Source organism: Lycorma delicatula, chromosome 4 (genome assembly GCF_047948215.1).
Source record: "Lycorma delicatula isolate Av1 chromosome 4, ASM4794821v1, whole genome shotgun sequence".
NCBI classification, from domain to species: Eukaryota; Metazoa; Arthropoda; class Insecta; order Hemiptera; family Fulgoridae; genus Lycorma; species Lycorma delicatula.
Window position 1 is genome coordinate 57,251,878 of NC_134458.1, and position 18,900 is coordinate 57,270,777.

The window sequence follows — 18,900 nt, forward strand, 5'->3', positions numbered from 1 at the left end:
ACTGATAGGATGGGTCAACTGCAGGGCGCAAATAAGAAAGTTTGATGAATAGTGCTACAGATGCTTGGGTGTAGGGCATGTGTCGGCGAACTGTAAAGGGACGAGTCCCAGTTATGTTTTAATTGCAGGAAGACTGGTGACTGGGTATAGAAAGGCACAGTGCGAAGAGCTGTCAGTATGTGCTTTGTGTGGTAAGGGGGAGGCCACAGATCGTTGGTGTATAAGGCACCAAAATGAGGTTCTTACAATTCAATATGAATAGAAGTAGGCCAGTGATGGACCTCTGCTGGGAAGTGGCCATCAGGGAGAGAGTGGGTGTGATACTAATGTCGGAACAAAACATCTCAAGGGTGGCGGGGAAAATATGGAAAGTAGACCAGCTGATGGATGCGGCGATCAGATTCTCGGCTGCCGGTATAGAGATAGCTTCAAGTGGATCGGCGGAGGGCTTTGTGTTGGCGGACTTAGTTGGAGTGGTAGTATTTTCCTGATAACACTCCCCGAACACAAGTTTAGACGATTTTATAACATTTCTCGATGAGTTAGATGAAGAAATTGACAGGAATAGAGGAAGATGTATATTATTTGTTTAAGACTTTAATGCAAAGTCTCCCGAATTCTCAGGAGGGGCAAGCAATGTGCGCGGTCTACACCTTAGCGATAAGATCAATGCGTGGGGTCTGGTGTGCATAAACGGAGAGGAAGCGACGTTTGGGGAGTTACAATTGTATGTAAACTTGGGGTTTGTGACGGAAGAACATATTAGTCACTATCATGATTGGAAGGTAATGGACTTAGAGAGCCTCTCTGATCATTTGTTTATTACATTTGAAACGAGTGCGATGGTAAGACAAGAGAAGAATCAGAGGGTAGTAACATCCAAACGAGGCTGTGCACAGTTTGCCAGAAGGATAGGACCTAGACTTGTAGGAGTGAACTCGCCAGAGAAGCTGACAGAAGTAGTATCCGATGAATGTTAACGGCCAGAGTTAGAATAAGCATATCAGCGAGACGTCGCGCGTATTTGTGGAACCAGGAGTTAAATGAACTCCACAAAGCATCCTGGATGTTAAGGAAGCTCTTCCAGCGAGAGTCTAGGAGGAAAGAATTATACGGAAGACAGAGATGCATATAGAGCGGCGATTAAGAAAGCTAAAGGAACAGTTGGAAGGAATTATGTGAGAGTTTGGATCAAGACCCCTGGGGGAGAGGTTTCTGGTTGGTGACCGGAAGGCTGGGCCGCAGGCTTCCTGCATTGATTGAGGAACAGGTGCGAGACTGCGTTAGAGTTTTGTTTCCGACGCAGGAAGACCCAGAAAAGAAAGAAATAGCAATGGATAAAATAGATCTATTTTAAATGCACGAGCTGATAAGTGTGGCAAGGAAAATGAAACTGTGTAAAAGACCGGGTCTGGATGGCATCCCTGTGGAGATCATCTGGATCCTAGTGGAGGTGGCCCCAAAAGAGGTTCTTGATACGATGAATAATATGTTGAGCAATAAACATATTCCGAAAAGCAGGAAGGAAGCACAAGTGGTGCTAATTAAAAAACCCGGCACAGAAGAAGCGTTTGAATCTTATAGACTGTTGTACATGATAAACAATCTGTGCAAACTTTATGAATGTATGTTGGAAGTGCGCCTGTGAGAAGAAATCAGCGAGAAGGAAGCGTTTTTGCAAAGGAATGACTGTGAGGGGAAGACGAGAAGGCTAAACACACAGAATATAGTATCTACAATGCTCGCAGAACCAAAAAACGTCAAGATAATATCAAAATACATAACGGGGATATTGAGGGTGAAAGAGCGTGAAGGGAGGAGGAGAATAAACAGTCCCCTGTGGAGTCACCGTTCGTCTGTGCTTGCATGGGTGGGCAGCGGCGATAAAGCAGTGAGAGTCTTGAAACCCTGAGCTGTTAAGATCGAGTGCTAGCGAGGGTTCCCTTCGGGGTTTGAGGCAGGTGCAAAGGATTGAGTCCGAGCTTCCGGCGTGGGGTGGCTGGGAATGGCATAGCTGGACCTAATGCAATCTTGTTCTTGGGTTAGAGGCAAAGGCACCCCCCAGGGCCATATTTATGCTTAAATGCGGGTCTGGCCCTGGGAGGGGAGGGAAAAAAGTGTAGATAAGAAGTGGAAGTTGACTCAAAAGAGATCAGAATTAAAGAAAATATGAAGATACAGGACAATATGTATATGATAAGAGTGTTAATGTAAAGATGTTGGAAAATAAAATATTAGTATTTATTTTTCAGGTCTGAAAGCAACTCTTAATTTGTTCTTCGTAGCAGAAATGTGGATGTAGAACATTGAGGGAATTGGAAATAAGTTTCTAAACAGTATGTTTATCGTACAGAAGGGACAGAAGGTTGAATGGAGAGATATCTGTCAAAGAAAAACCTTAAAACTAAAAGTGGGGGTATCAAGAATTTTAGACCTGTGTATATGGTTTATGCAAAAAGGAAGAGAAAAAGTCAAAATAACAGAAAATCACTCGTGAGGATAAGAAAAAGGTGTGAGAATTAATAAAGGGATAAAGAGGGGGTGCAAAACAAGACAAACAATCCCACCAAGTAGTACTTTGTTAGTGCTTGAGTGCAAAGAGTCTGCTTCTCTGAGCAGTGGGGATCCATCCTACCCACAATGTCTTAGAAGATAGAAGTATCTTTCCTTTGGATAAGAATCCTGTTTTACTGATTAATGATTTTATGAAGTCTATCTTAAATTATACAATGTAACATTTTGCTGTAGATACTAAAGAGCAACCTGAGGCGAGTCTCAGGCTTCCTTAAGGTGAAATCCATTTCTGAAGAAATTTCCCCCTGAATTTTATAAAATTTTCAGCAGATTCCCATTAGAAATTGAATATGTATTACTTTTTGTTAAATCTAAAAATACATACAAGAATTTTTAAGCTTTTGATGTTTGAAAGTTTTTCAAACCTTTTAAGTTTAATAAACTCAAGGTGATCAATGATAGTATTCTGGAACTAATGTGATAGCCAGTGCAGGAGGATAATTTCTCTTTAAAAACACAATTATTTCCACTTAATTAGAAACAACATTTAATAACAAAATCTAATACAGTGTATCAACATCAATAATGTATGATGTGTAAATATAAGTGTTTACACATTAAATACTCCTATCGGTAATCTTTGACCCTACTAGTATATATACACTGATGTGTCAAGGTAGCCTGCATCTAACATCAAAATCTCATTGGTTGTATTTAATGACGTTATTTCTTTCTACAGTTTTAAGTAACTACATTTTTAATTTTCTTTAACATTCTATTGAATCCATTGTTAATATTTTTTGTGCATGTCTTTGTTTTTAAAGATGTTAGGAATGATTGGTAAACACTGTAAAGAAGTAGCATACCTCAATTTATCAGGAACATCTATAACTGACAGAGGGCTTGTTCATCTAGCCCTAGCAGAAGATGGCACTCGTCAGAGTCAAAAGTTAACTCGGCTAATTGTCAGTGAGACGTGGGTATCTTACGGTGGTGCTGCAGTTGTACTTGTTTACATTCCTGAATTGAGAGAATTTGAATTTGAAAAAATACTTGAGGTTTGTTTTTGAAATCTTAATCTTAATCTTCTTAATCTTTGTGTTTGCTAACTTTCAGAACTGCACAAACATTAATGTAATTCCCTGCTTTGCATACTACAATTTATTTATCTACTAGCAATTACAAGAAGCAATGGTAACCTCTACTTTGCTAAGTAAGAACTAAAGTAAAACCTAATGAACAGTCTGAATAACAAGAATGAAAAAAAAAATAGTATTGGTGAAGATAATACTATAAAAATTAAGTACCTAAAAGTACACCACCTGATCTGCATATCTTTAAACACAGAAAGAAAAAGCAGTTGAACATTTTTTTTTGTAGTATTAGTCCCTAAACAATACAAAGGAGGACTTATAAAATAATATATTTAAAAATTAATAAAAACATCATGTGTTCATTTTGATTTGTTAGATTATAATTCTAATTAACTTGTCATTTTATTGAATAGATAACATGTGTTGCTTTTTAATTCCTGATGGCTTTTAAATTCTACATGAAAAAATCAGTAAAGATCTTGTACAATAAGTTAAATAAAAATGTTAGGGTAAGTCAGTGATAATTGTTTAGGCTGGAATCAAAACTGATTTCAAAGAAATATTCAATTTTAAGAGATTGTAGATTAATTAATTAAGATACTAAGATTAACTAAATCAGGTTTAGTGCAACTTAGGAAAATTTTCTTACACAGAAAAAGTCTGCTAATATCAAATATATTTAAGAATTAAACAAAACTATAATATTAAAGGGCCGAAACATTGATTCTTGACACCTTCAGTGGTTTCTCAGCTTTATTTGTGGCCATCTCAACTGTAGCAGCTCTTACTTCCCTATGGTTTTGTAACTGTGATCCTCATGTTTCCAGCACTGATTTAGTTGCTGTTCCATATGTCTTGTCAGACTTCCTCAGTCGTGAGGCTATCTAAATCCCTGACTTCCATTGTTATTTTGGGCCACAATGTCCTTCAATGTTTCCTTGAGAGTCTCAAGGAACTGACTGCCTCCTTATCTTTCTTATTTTGACCCAATCCCACCAATTCATAGCTGGATTTTGTTTGCTGAATAATATGTACCTCAGCTCCCTTCTCATCTGGGTTGATGTTCCTTCTTATTTCCCCAAGCAATTCTGCATATTTTTTCCACTTAGTGGTATTTATGAGGTGAGCATTCAATTGCTTTCTAGGTACTCTCTCTGTCTCTCCTGATTTTTCCAGTTTGGTGTGGCCTCTTTTTTTTGGGTCCCTTAGATTCTAGGCAGGGAGTTTTGCTCTGGGAAGATTCTTTCTTGCATCGGACCACCATCTATTCTGTAGTGGGTACCTTCCTCCTGTTTCTTCCTCTTTTCTATGTTTAATTTCTCTCTTGGGTTGGAAGAGGCAGCTCTTTTTTCTGCGTGTTCCACCAAGTTAGCTTTTGTACTTGAACTGGAATCGTAAGCTGATGTTCAGCAGAGGAACATCTTCAAGCGGCTGCTTCTCACTTAATGATTGACTGCATTATGTCAATTGCCTCTTCTAACTCTGGCAATTCATCCCTGACAGCCATACTGATATTCCGCTATTTATTGGTTGCCTTGTACTACCTTGCAATGATTTCCTCGCACTTCTGTGATTGGACTAGTTCTGCTGCCCTATATTTGCCTTCCTCTGAACTTAATGCATGTTGTGCCAAGGGAGCCAAGTGGTACTCCTGAGGTGTTGCGGTCGCATGATAACGTGACCTAGGGGCTGCCCACTCACTGTCAGTGTTTCCATTATATGTTGCCACTATAAGTTTACCTGTGAATCATGAGTGGAGGAGCGGGCCACAATATTCAGGAACGGGTACACCCTTGGAGTGCAAGGACTCCTACCCCAGTTCCCTGAGGCATGACCTGCGGTTTGCTGACCCCATAAGTCATGGGCAAACCGGTGCTTGCCCAGGGCATTGGAGCTTCTGACTGCTGCATCCAATGCACACTCCCTGATCAGGTCTCAAAGTAGTTGGTTTCTGATCAGCGCCGCAGTGACAACCTCGGGAGAGCTCAGCTCACAGCAGTCCTATACCAATGCCATGGAGACTACAACAGTGGATCCAGAGATACTCTGTTTGGTATGATGCGTACCAATCAATTTAGTGCTCTTCCGACTCCGAATGCCGTTGGGAAATGAATTCCTCATCTGCCGTCAGGGCGGTTGGCCGGGTGTCATCCTGTAACTCTACTCAGGGAGGTATTACCATTCAGGCCAGATGAACCAAGATTTTTAACAAGGTGTTACTCCTCCCCCTTTCTTTCCTCATTACTTGCAAGATAAGCCTGGGCTGGAGACCGGCAGTGGCAGGGTAAATAATAATAATAATCATCTCCACATCTGGAACATACTATCTACATTCTCAAGGGTGGTAACAACTGTTCATCAGTATAATATAAAGGTGGCTAACAGAGCTCTGGTATTTTCGGACATGTGATTATTGCAATAGTAAATAAATAATAAGAATTGTATAAATAGATATATTGTAATTTAATTATTGTGGTGTAAATCAAAATAGATTTTTATTTAGGCACTAGAATTGGTATACAACTGGTGTCCAGCTTTGGAGCTAACATTATTAACAAGAGCAGGAGCAAGAATGGGAGAGACACCGACATTGCCTCCATACTGTTTACGACTGAATACAATACTGTCATCAGCAGATGTTATAACCGATAAGACTTTGGAAGCAGCTGTAAATTTATGTCCAGATATAATTACATTTTCCATATCCAATGCACAGATTTCAAATGAACATTTATATAAGGTATGATTTCATTCATATAATAAAGAGCTTTTTCCAAAATTTCATAAAGCAGTATAAGTGACATGATGTGATTACTATATGAAATATTATATGCTTGTGAGATGGAGAATGAATATCTTTGAAATTTATTTTATTTTCCCAGGTGAAACTTTAGAATGCACATCAAATTAAGCAAAATTCTGAAGTAAATTTATCGTATTCTTTTAAATGAATCAAATAAATTCCAGTCTGATTTTCTACTTTCACTGAATAAATTTTCCTTTTAGATTCTAATTCTCTACACATTAAAGTTCCTGAGATAAAATAAACTTCACTTAATTTGTTAACACTAGTGTTCACAAAAATTATTTTTGGGAGTGTGATGGAACTCAGGAATTTGTAAATTTCAACTAGACTTATCATGTTCTAATATTTTTTATTAAATTGAGCTAACTCTATAATGTAGATTCAATTTCCCTGAAACAGCTGTTGACATTTTCTTACTTTCTATCTAAACTACTGAAATTATATATTTCAATTTTTGGGTGATATAAGAAAGACTGCCATGAAAGAGAATGAATATTTTTTTTTATTAACAAGTTGTCATTAATTTTTTTAAGATATCCATTTTAATAGCTAATGTTATATCATTTTTTTAAATTCATTTCCTATTCTTGACAACTTAACCGAGCATTTTGAATAACCTCCCCAAATATATATCTTTAGAACTTTTGGAGTGCCCCATTGCATCACTGAAACAGGGATCTTGGTCTCGCACACATAATCAAAAACTTAGAAAATAAGAAAAAACACTATAAAATATAAAACTTTGCTTGTTGTTAAGTCTTTAGAGCTAGGATGGACTGTATTAATTGTTGGATGTACGAATGAAACAATATTCTTCTAGGGTAGTTGAATTTAATTTGTAAAAGATACTAAATAACAGACTAGATAACTAAACCATATAAGTCACATTAGACAAAGAAATACTTGACCGCGCCAGACAGGATTCCTAACTTGAATGAATTGTATGAACTGGTTCGCAGGCCAACGCTAATAGAAAACTAGAGAGCAGCACTAGCTGGCTCAAACTAGGAATGGAACACTTGTGTCACGTTATAGATAGTTTGAAATAATTTTAAAAATACTTTTTAAATCTACTTGAAGGATGGCAGTCTGATAGTATTTTGAGTATTTGATATCGTAGGCTTGCTTGTTTTTTATACCTCTTTGTATGAAAGCAAAAATTATTCATGTGTTTTTAAAAATTTTAAGTATCACACTCAAGACAGAAATTTCATTTCCCCAGAAATAAATTTCTAAAAACACAAGAAGGACTCAAGAAATGTTTCAATTTAATCCAACCAATCGTTCTTAAATATTACGCAAAATTTAAACATAGTCAGGAGGCAAGAAAAGAAAAAAAAACAATAATGGCAGTGAAAGATGTCAGAGGAGTAGACATTTAGTTCTAGTGTTAATCTAACAGTGAAACCACTGTACAATGAACAAGTACCTAATTTTGGTTTCATGTGGCTTTTCACTGCTTAATGATACCATTTTTATTTATAAACTAGCATTTTTATGCTGACCATTTGGTAATGGTTATGAATCTTGAAATATTATTCTTGACAGTACAGAAAAGTCATTTATTAATACACAACATAGAATGGGTGTACTGGGCTCCAGCCCATTTATTACATATGTATGTATCTATCTATACCTGCAACATTTTTTTATTTTCATTTATTTTTAGAAAAATGTCTTTTTATGGAAGTTGTTCAAACAATTAAATCTTTATGAGTACAGCCTTATGAACATAGAATAAACCTTAATAAACACTTAATTATAAACTATGGAAGTGGTTCAACGGTTGAACAGCTGTCATCTGCAAGGGAATTTGGATTAGAAAGAGATTGTTCCTCTTGGACTCTGACACTCGAGATGTTAAATCAATAAGATTTTTGTTTCAGAAACATTTCCAAAAAGGGAAAGTGAGCTAGTTACAGTTTCAAAACTCTTACAAGTACAACCTAAAACATTGGTGTTAGGGCGTTCATATTAAAGAATAGATTTCATGCCTGAGTTATTGATTAAAATATTTTTATTAAGTTAATACAATCTGTATGTTCTTTGGGTATACTTTCTTCAGGGGTGAAGTAGAGTAGTTTCCAAAATTATTGTCTAATCTCATCTCTTGTTATAATCTCTTCAGTCACTTATTACTCAGTCAAAGTCTCACACTATATGAATAAAGTATAACTTTAATCACATATGTTATATTCAAATTTTGTTACGCCATATATTTCTTAAAAATACATGAGTTAGTAGTATATATATATTTGACTCAGTACTGTACAGCAGAATTTGTGTATTCGTTCATAATAAATTTCAAAATTTTTAAAACAGTAACGATTTTGACAAATTAAAAATTTGCTAATTATAAAAGCAATTTATTTTAACATAATTTTAAAATAAATACCAACTAAAGATGCTGAATCTGCAAAAATCGATACTTGGAATAATATGGTAAGTTTAACTTATCTATTTACTGTGTTTTGTTGGTTTAAATTCCATTTAATATGTATATAAGAGATTAAGAGATGTATTTTAATTTGTGTTACATCATTAAAATATGTACTTGAATTGATAGCTTTTGATGCATTTCTTATTTTTATCATTTATTTCTATGATATAATGGGACAACACTTTAAAAATATTATATATTTAAGACTCACTTTAAAATTAATGAAACCTTTTCTTCCAAAAGTCTTTCAGAGTTAATTTCATTATCAAACAGTACTATACTGAAGAAGGTTCTGGTAATTAGCTCTGAAAGCTCTATAGAAGAAAGAATTATTAATTTGAACAAAAGTTATTTACTATTCAATAATAAATGGTAACTTCATTAGATTACAACTGTATATTTAATAATATTGCTGTTAATAATATTACTGATAATGTTAGATGTATTTCAGCTGATGGTATTGGATAATTTAACTAGTTTATCGCTTACCAATTTTGACAACTTGACAATAGATTTTGAAACAGGTGTTTTACCTGTCCTGTCAGCCTGTGGTGAACATATTAAAAATCTTATTCTTACAAATTTTACTTACGTCAGCGTTCCAGGTAAATTAAATTATATAACTCATCAAAAATTAATTAATTTAATTAGTTGTTTTAGTAATTTTCAAAAAATAAATCTTTTAATCACCTGTTTTGCTCTGTGAACATTAGCTCACTAGATTAAGAGTGTTAGTTATTTTACAAAGTAAAAGAGTTATGAAAATTACTGATAACAGAAACTACTTTATTGTATTTTATCATGCTATCATAAATACTTTATTTCATATTGTGATGGCTTGTTTATATGTGTAATGTGTAATCAAGATGACATCATAATAAACATGTCTGATGGGTGGTCACTCCAAAAAGTTAAGAGACTAATAACCTTGTATCCAATCTCTAAGCTCTACATAAATAAATATTCATCATATCAATGGTATAGTATAGTTCTATTTAAATATAGATAAAACATCATATAAACAAGAATACTATGGAGAAAAAATATATTCTGTAACATCAAGAATACCTAGAACAGTGTTTCTCAATACAACTGATACTGCAGACCAATAAAAATTTTAAGCTTGTACTGCAGACCACACAAAAAATTGGATACCAAACTGAAGAATGTGCAAGTTTTTTTTTTTTTTTTTTTTTTTAGTAATTTGCCAACTGATTACCTTTTTCTTTCTTTTCCTGTTTAGCCTCCAGGAACTAGTGTTCAGATATTACTTCAGAGGATGAATGAGAATGATATGTATGAGTGTAAATGAAGTTTAGTCTTGTACAGTCTCAGTTTGACCATTGCTGAGATGTGTGGTTAATTGAAACCCAACAACTAAATAACACTGGTATCCACGATCTAGTATTCAAATCCGTTTAAAAATAACTGGCTTTACTAGGACTTGAACGCTGGAACTCTCGACTTCCAAATCAGCTGATTTGGGAAGATGTGTTCACCACTAGACCAACCCTGTGGGTTTGCGGACTGATTGCCTAAAAATTTCAAACAGTACTGTAAACTTGCAGTTGTACAGTAAGCAAGTGCTCGGTTTTATCAGTTGTATGCATTACTATTGCCATTAAAAAAAATGAGTAATAATGCACTTAAAGGTTGTAAAACTTTGTAATAAATATAAAGAAGTTCATGGACCACAAAAATTTTCCTGCAGCCACCAATGGTCCTCAGACCACTGGTTGAGGAACAGTGATTTAGAATATTAATCTGTTCTAGAACGTTATGATTGCTGTAACCTATTATTGATCATTCAAACTTTTTAACATTAATTTTGATGAAATGATGAAAATGTTGGATGCAGAATTTGGCATAATTGTCGGTGGAACAAAAATATTAATGACTGTGTTTACTGACGTCTTTCTAATCCTAATGATGTAATGTAAGAGAAGACAGAAACTTGAGGACAGGTGAAGAAGTTGAAGAAAAGCAGAAAAAAAAGTTTAAAGATAAAAGTGAAAAGGGGTCAATGATCAAGAGGGGTTGAATAAACATTTGAATGGTAGGAAATTGTAAAAAATTTTTAAGTGCAAATTTGTGAAAAATATTTTAACTGAGGAATAGAAGAATAGAAAAGAAGTAAGAATGAGAACTGGTACAGCAAAAAAGAGATACAGAATGAAAAACAGTTAGGGATAATGCTGAAAAGAGATGGAGAAATATTGGAAGTATTTGACATGTAAAAGTTAAAAGTGGAGAAGGATATTGAAAATTAGATGGCAGGATAGAATTACTAATGAAGAACTGAAGAAAGAAACTGGTTAAAATGTGAATGAAAGAAATGAGAAAAGTTATCTAATGACTATCTACAATACAAACATTTTTTTATTGTGTTCTGTATTCTAAATATTTTTAAGTTATCTACTCCGCTAAACAGTGGTTACTGGAGTGAATGTTTGAACTAATCACTTTTTAAAACATAAAGCAAGACCATGTAAAAATTGCTTCACAACCTTTGTTTTTTAAGTGGTTAGTATCGTCTTTGATCAGTTAACTTGTTCTATGATGCTGCAGAATCCAGGATCAAGTTAAAATTAGACAAACAGATAATCTAGTCATCACACAAAAGAAAATAATCTCTTGAAAATAATGCAGTATAAAAATAAAATATAAAATAACTGTGTCAAGTATATTCATCTTTATACTCTCATAAAAAAAATCAGATCCCTTACTGAATAGAGGTAGTTTGTAGAGCAAGAGTATAATAATTTGTTGCTTTACGTTTCTGCTTCAGACTTTCTTTTGACTGAGAAGTATGTGAAGCACCTGAGGGACAAGAGGGCTAATCAGAGTTGCTTTCTCTCAGTATAATGATAATCACTATACAGCCAGCCTGTGTGGTGAACAAAGAGAAGATGCCATGCAGGGCTGAATATCAACATATTTCAGAGGGCTTGGTGTACTGATCTATCTACAGTACATCTATGTACAGATAGTCCAGTGAAAAAGACCAGGGGAAACTGCTTCACTCATTCTTTGTCAGATCGCCTACAGTTTTTTAGCTGTGGCATGTAAGATAAATGTATAAATCAGAAAGTCTGTGCATATGTTCATTTGTTTGTATTGTCAATAAAAACTCAAGAACCAATTAGCTGATCAGAATGATCTTTTACTAATTTTTTTTATTGAAAAGTGAGCGCAATTTTAAGCAAAAATTTATCCACATAGTTCACTGTTGGATGAGTAGTAAAGCCTAAAAAAGAGCATGTAGTATTTTACAGCATCACTTTAATTAATAATCATTTTTTACAGTTTCTTAATAAGGATGTGTCACCTACATAAATAATCATGTGGGCATCAAAACACCTCTCCAAGACATTGATCATGATCAGAAACAAAGTGGCTCCAACACTGATCACTATGGAATTTCCATCGGAACAAAAACAGTAGTCAACGATTTCCTGTTTACACAAACCAACTGTTTCCTAAATGAAGCCAACTATTTCATATCAGCCAATTTTTTCAAGTAATATCTCATGCAATATACAATTATAGGTTTTAGACAGCTCATAGAAAGTACCTTTAGTTATTTCTTTAGCTTCATAAGTTTGTGAGGTAAATATACATAAACTCCAGAGCATCTGCAGTTGATGTACAAGGGCAATATGGAGATTGATTTTAAATAAAAGGATGTCACTCCTGGTAGCAGTATAACACTTTATCAGTTATTTTTTTGAAGATCCTAGAGAAAATAGGAAACAATTATTTTGGCCCACACCTTGCCTGAATGTACTTTTTCACCTTTCATGAACACTGATATTATTTTAGAATTTTAAAAATATCAGGGAATGAATCCTCCTGAATACATTTATTAATGAGAGGTTAAAGAATGAACCAGAATATCAGTCATATCCTTACCTCCTTTCTTGGAAAAGTCTTGATAATTATTTATAATATCCTCATAGATGCTTTAAGCCCCCATGAACTGTTACACATGTCCTGCATTTACAGGATAAAGCGGCAACACTCTTTGTAATTTATAATAGTCAGCAGCAGGTGTCACAGCTTACTCTATGGATGCTGGCACTGAATCAATTATTCCCTTGACTGTTATGAAATAATTTTTAAAGTCAGAAGAGTTCAAGCGGTACTTGCCCCTGTTTTATACAAGCTTGCAATTTTTTTAAAGGCCCAAGCTGTTTTTTCTATTTTAAAAATTTGGTATTATGTCTTTTAGTCTCCATAGTCATGGGGTCCTATCATATTCTATCATTATCAGAACCAAATACTTTAAACCAGATTGGGTCATCATTGCTCCTCATCTGGACAGTTTTACTGTAGTCTGTATTTGACAGTTTTTCTACTTTTTAACAGTTTTTTTTTTTTTTTTTTTTTTAAAGAAAAGTTAATAACAACTACATTTGAAAATTAAAATGAAAAGATTTAAAAATTTGAATTGGTATCACCACTTAACTTGTAATTCATTTACACTTGTATTCCACTTAACTTGCATTAAGAACTGTTTAGACACACAACACAAGGAATAGAAAAGTAAATCTGTAGTCAATACAACAAAATTATTTGAATATAATCCATCCTATGAATTGTCAAATTTTAAGGGGAATTTACCATATGACATCGGTTCCTACAATGATAAACAAATTTTTATAAAATTTCAATTCTCAACTGAAGTCTAAATTTCAGTTGAAAACTTTATATACTGCATTGAAGAAAATTCATTTCCTTTCCTATACATAAGTATGTAAGATAACTGTAGATTTAGGAGATTAGAGGATTAGATTTAATTTCTGACATTACCTTCTATACTACCTATTGAGCCACCAGCACTTGGAATCAAAAGAAACCTATCAATGATCCTGCTAGTTGTGATTAGTTTAAAATTTTCAGTTACAATATAAGGATTTCTTGGATGATCAATGTTCATGCATTGATTTGATATATAATGACATATCATTGCAATGACAACTGCCAAAAAAACCTTTTTACAACTAATGAGATTGATATAGCATCAGAATTGAAGTGAGGCCTGCTTTATATGAGCTAGGTTAGGTTACAGTTGAATATTATGTTTGTAGTGTGTCACATGGTAAAGCAAATGTAAATTAAAAAAAAATAGTTTTCATCGAAATAAAATATAATTTATGAAATATAATATCAAGTAAAAAAAAAAGGGCTTGCTAAGATGAAGCAGCTCTTTGCCAGTGTCAACTGGTGATTCACCACTGCTGAAAAACAGTACGTTGCTTAAACCAAAGTATGGCAAACTTAAATGAGTTCTTATTACAGCTGCATTATTTAAAAACTGAAGTAAGCTTCATAGCTTTTTTATGAATTTGGCCAGTAGCCACTTTGTCCAAGGTCAAATAGCAACATCTAGTTTTTACAAAAGAATACCGAGGAGTGAGGGTGAATTTACCCCACATGTCAAAAGTTATTATTTTTTTAATCTGGTATACTCTTCTCAGCTTTCAAAGAAGCGCAGTTTTCTATATTTGGTGCTTTAAATGTTGTTTGCCACTTTTTCTATTTTGTGTCTCCATTGAGTATTTTTGTTGAGATCTCTGCTTCTTCAGGAAAAGAATTATGTAATATAATTATTAAATTCTTTAAATGTAATTAAATGAAATTGGTTTAAATGTTTGTTTTTTATACTTAAGTTCCCAAGATTTTTGGGAACTATATATCCACTTAATTTAAAATAGAGTACTGTAAATATTTTAAAAATAATTATATTTTTAAATATTTTGATAATTTTTATGTATTTTATATATAAATGTGAATGCAATTTGTAACAAGTTATATTTTAAATCAAATTTCATACTAATAATCTTAAGAACTAAAGACTATTTCTTAATCTTCAGATATTGGAAGAACATGCCCAAAAATTCAGAATATTGCATTTTCAAAAGTAACTAGTTTTTATCAAGATACACCACATCCGGAGTGGTTTAATGATCTCGAAGCAATGGAATTGTGGGCTGAGACAGATATCGACTTAGATCCCAATTTAATAAAACAGCTTGTTGTGTTCAGTCCTAAGATAAAAAATTTATTATTCAACAGTTGTCATGCTCTTACTGATAAATTATTCGCTGAAATAATGGAGGTAAGTAAATTTTTGAAACTTTATTATTTTCTATACTGATGTATGAAATTAGTAGTTTATTAAAATTAATTAAAAAATTTTATCACTTATCGCTTTTTCTGGTTTTTTTCCATTGAGTAGTTTTATTGTGATCTCTGCTTCTTCAGAAAAAATAAATTATTTAATAAATTGATTAAAGCTAATTGAAATTTTAAACTTGAAAGGTACTCACTCGGTCACTGAGAGTACTCAGTGGAGACAAAAAATAAAAAAAAATCCTTTTTGGCACGCTGGAAAGCAGAGGTAGATTTAACCAGTGGTAAGTAGGGGATGAAAAAGATCTCCACCTTAAAGTTAAGAAAAACTTTAAATTTACTCAGTATGACAATGGTTGCATGTGAAGAAAAGTTCCACATGTTTAACATACAAGCCTTGTTTCTTCTTTCAATTCCAGCAATATTGTGGTCATCCCTTGCCGTGAGGGTTTGGTCATATCAAAAATTGTTTCAGACAAAATATTTAGGTAATGTTTAGAGGACTAATGACCACTTTAAACCAATTCGATACTGTACCTATTAAGAGAGGTATGATTTTTTTTCTCTTCAAAACCCCATTTTTCCCACCCCGTGGGCTAATGGTTGGTGATATCAAAAAACTTTAGATAAGTTTTAGGCCCTTATCCAAAGAATAGTGGGAACTTTAAACAAGTTTAATATTTTACTTAATAAGAAAGTTACAGCAATATTTTGTTTTTTCAATTTTGCCCATTAATGAACTCGACTGAGATTTTGAGTTGTCATATTTTATGTATAAATTTGGCGCAAAATTATGGCAATCATTGTATCCACAAGAAAGTGAAATATGTGTTTATAAACTTTTGAACTGATGATGGTTTTGGGTTCTGGGGGATGTGAAACGTGAAGATATATTGACATTTTCTGGAAGTTGAATCATGGTACCCATTACAATAGGTAGCTCTCTTATGAAATCTACCTAAAAGCAGTAAGTAATACAATTTTTTTTTTATTAATTTTAATGAATTAATAAATTCTGTTTCTAGGATGCAGTTTGTTAAACTATTTGTTAAAAGTAGTAGTTTTCATTAAACGTCAAGTCAGTAAAGATATGTTATTGTATTAACGTCATTATGAAATAATTTTTCTATTGTTAATAAATTGGACTGATCGATTCAATTGTCTATTCCTTTTTATTTTATGCTTATTCCTTAATCTCAGCATATGAAATCCTGTATTTTCAGTTATGTTAGGCTGATTTCTTTTTGTACTCTAATCATTTTCTATCCTTACAGTTTTTCTCCTCTACATTTCCTTCTGATACTAGTATTTTAATGAGTGTGGATATATTAGTATGTGTCCTTAATAATCTTATATATTTTCCTATGAGAATTTTCTACCAACTTAATTAAAAAAATGTTAACATTATTTAATTTTTATGAAAAAATTTTTTTTGATTACGAACCTATGAATGTGACAAATTTTCAAAACTTTTTTAAAGATTCTTTTTGTTATGGTGATGAGTTTTTAAGAAGCACATAGTTTTATTTTGATTATAGTACTAGGTAAACATATATAGCTGAAATTTAAAAAAAAATAAAATTGTATTATCAGTTTGATATAATATTTTGTTTTAGTTGGCAAATATTTTCTTAATAGAAAAAAATTCACAGGCAAGATGGTAAATAAGCACCTCTCACAACCTTATAGTTGGGGAGAGTGATTCCTTCACCAGTAAATGAGATATGAAGTAGAAATAAAAGATCAGTTAAATTTTTAATTAATGGTGCATTTTATTCGACTGATGAATATGAATTTCTTTCCTCGTAAAATATTTTGCTACTATATTTATTATGATTCTGTTGAGCATTTTATTTTTATTATAAATACTATTACTTTTTAACTGGGATATTATCTGGTCAGTGAACTCATCTAAGCAGTAAAGTACAAGGAAGATATTCTCACCTCACTGTATTTTTAACTGAAAATACATTCTGTATTTTCCAATGAATAACACATTTTCTGAAGAATTTCCATCATCAGTTCTTTTATGAAAAATACAAAATTTTTTATATTACATCGGTAAAGATAATAAATTTTTAACTTTTATTATGTAATTTTAAAATTTATTGTTTTAATAAAAGAAATGATAATAATGGACGCACCTTTGAAATTGTGTTATTCATTGTAAATAAGAATGAATCAATAAGTTAACATTACTTTTCCTTGTATTTTACTACTCAGTTGAGGTCTTTGATTTAGGTAATATGTTTATTATACAATGTCCTCAGGAAGTTATTGTGCACTATATTTTTATTATTCACAAAACTGATTTGTTTTTTTAAGGTGTTTTTGATTTCATAATATTTACAATGGTATATTCAATGAATCTATTAACTCTCGAAAATGTTTGTCTGTGGTGTCTTACAGTTCGCATAAAAAATTTCTACTCGAGGTACAGGATGGACTTTACAGAAACCATATTTTAGGCCTTGCCTTGTTTGAAAAAATATTAATAGAGATCATTTTTCTGTAATTGTGGTATCAACTTTATTCTATTGACTCACAGAAGCAGGGATCTATTATGCTTAGTTCTAAAAAAAATGATGTCATGGCCCTACTGTCACAGCTGATGGCAAAGAGATATTTTTGGAGTCATTAAAAATTGGACCATCTCTTAGGGCTTTTCAATCTCTGATTTAAGCTTATCACATTACCTTCTATAGGGAGCAAATTAGAGAGCATCACAACTGACCAAACAGGCTTAAAAAAATTAGGTACAAAACACGCTTGAAATAACTGAATCGTGTTCAGGATTGAACATTCATACAAGGAGATTACCTCTACTGTCTTTTACTAGGTATTTTGTTAATTTAAAATTTGTAATGAATATAATTAATCTGAAAACATCTGCAAATACATTAACTTAAGTGCACATTGATTTTTTTACTATCGATTAATAATATATTGTTATACTTTCTGGTAGTATTCATTAGTAACCATATGTTTACGTTATATTTTGTTAACTAGTTAACTATTTATTTTTTATTCTTCCTGTACTCTTTGATTTCTCGATGATTTGCTTTATAAGAACTATTCAAAATCATTTTTTATAAATCAATTTCCATAGATCACTGAAGTTAAACAGCGCTTGTTATTTCCCTTTGGAAGGTTTATTGCATATTTCTGGGTTTTAGAGAAATACAAATTTAAATTTTACTTATAATTAATTCCTTATTTTTATTATTTTTACAGGAGAATCCAATGAAATCCTTATCACATCTTACACTCGATCATTGTTTCCAGATAAGTTCAACAACATTAAATGCTATTTTAGATGCTGAAAATAATTTATCAGTATTACGTGTATGGAGTTGTCCGAATGTGGGAAAAGAAAACAGATCTCAAATTGCACTTCGTATTGATCAAGAAAACATGGATATATATTTTGACTGGTATCAATATGAACCTGATTTTTAAATGTCTGGGTTTTTTAATTTATTTATTATAAAAATGTATCAATTATTTAAATTAAAAGTTCTTTTTAAAATTTTGAATATTGTTTATGTGTTTTTTTCTTCTGTTGGATTTGATACATAAATAAGGCTATTTTTAGGTACACCTGTATGTATACACAGACATTTGTGAAGTCTAATTAATTTTTTTTTTAACATTACATCCGTCCCACTATTAATTGCTAATAATGGTGTAATACAGAAAAAAATCTGGCAAATTATTTGAAAAACTTTCTTGTCTATATTTAACTACCTACTTATGATAAGGTAGAATTACCCTATTGTCTCACCTGATTTTCACAAAAATTTAACAGCATTATCACTTCACATATATGAGCCACCATATTAAATTACATGATTATATATTCACTTATATATACACATTAAGCAAAAGAGTTGGCAACATCCACTAATATA

General features: G+C 32.5%; 1 protein-coding gene across 4 annotated transcripts in view; it reads left to right on the plus strand.

Annotated features, from left to right (window-relative positions):
- LOC142323417 (uncharacterized) overlaps positions 1 to 18,525 on the plus strand; it is a 45,446-nt gene extending 26,921 nt beyond the window's left edge. For all 4 annotated transcript variants that reach the window (XM_075363010.1, XM_075363013.1, XM_075363012.1 and 1 more), the window contains 5 exons: positions 3,339 to 3,572; positions 6,112 to 6,348; positions 9,306 to 9,459; positions 14,731 to 14,975; positions 18,224 to 18,525. In XM_075363010.1, coding sequence (XP_075219125.1) covers positions 3,339 to 3,572; positions 6,112 to 6,348; positions 9,306 to 9,459; positions 14,731 to 14,975; positions 18,224 to 18,448 — 1,095 coding nt within the window. In that variant the 3' untranslated portion in view covers positions 18,449 to 18,525. The remainder of the gene's footprint in view (positions 1 to 3,338; positions 3,573 to 6,111; positions 6,349 to 9,305; positions 9,460 to 14,730; positions 14,976 to 18,223) is intronic.
- The last annotated feature ends 375 nt before the right edge of the window (positions 18,526 to 18,900 follow it).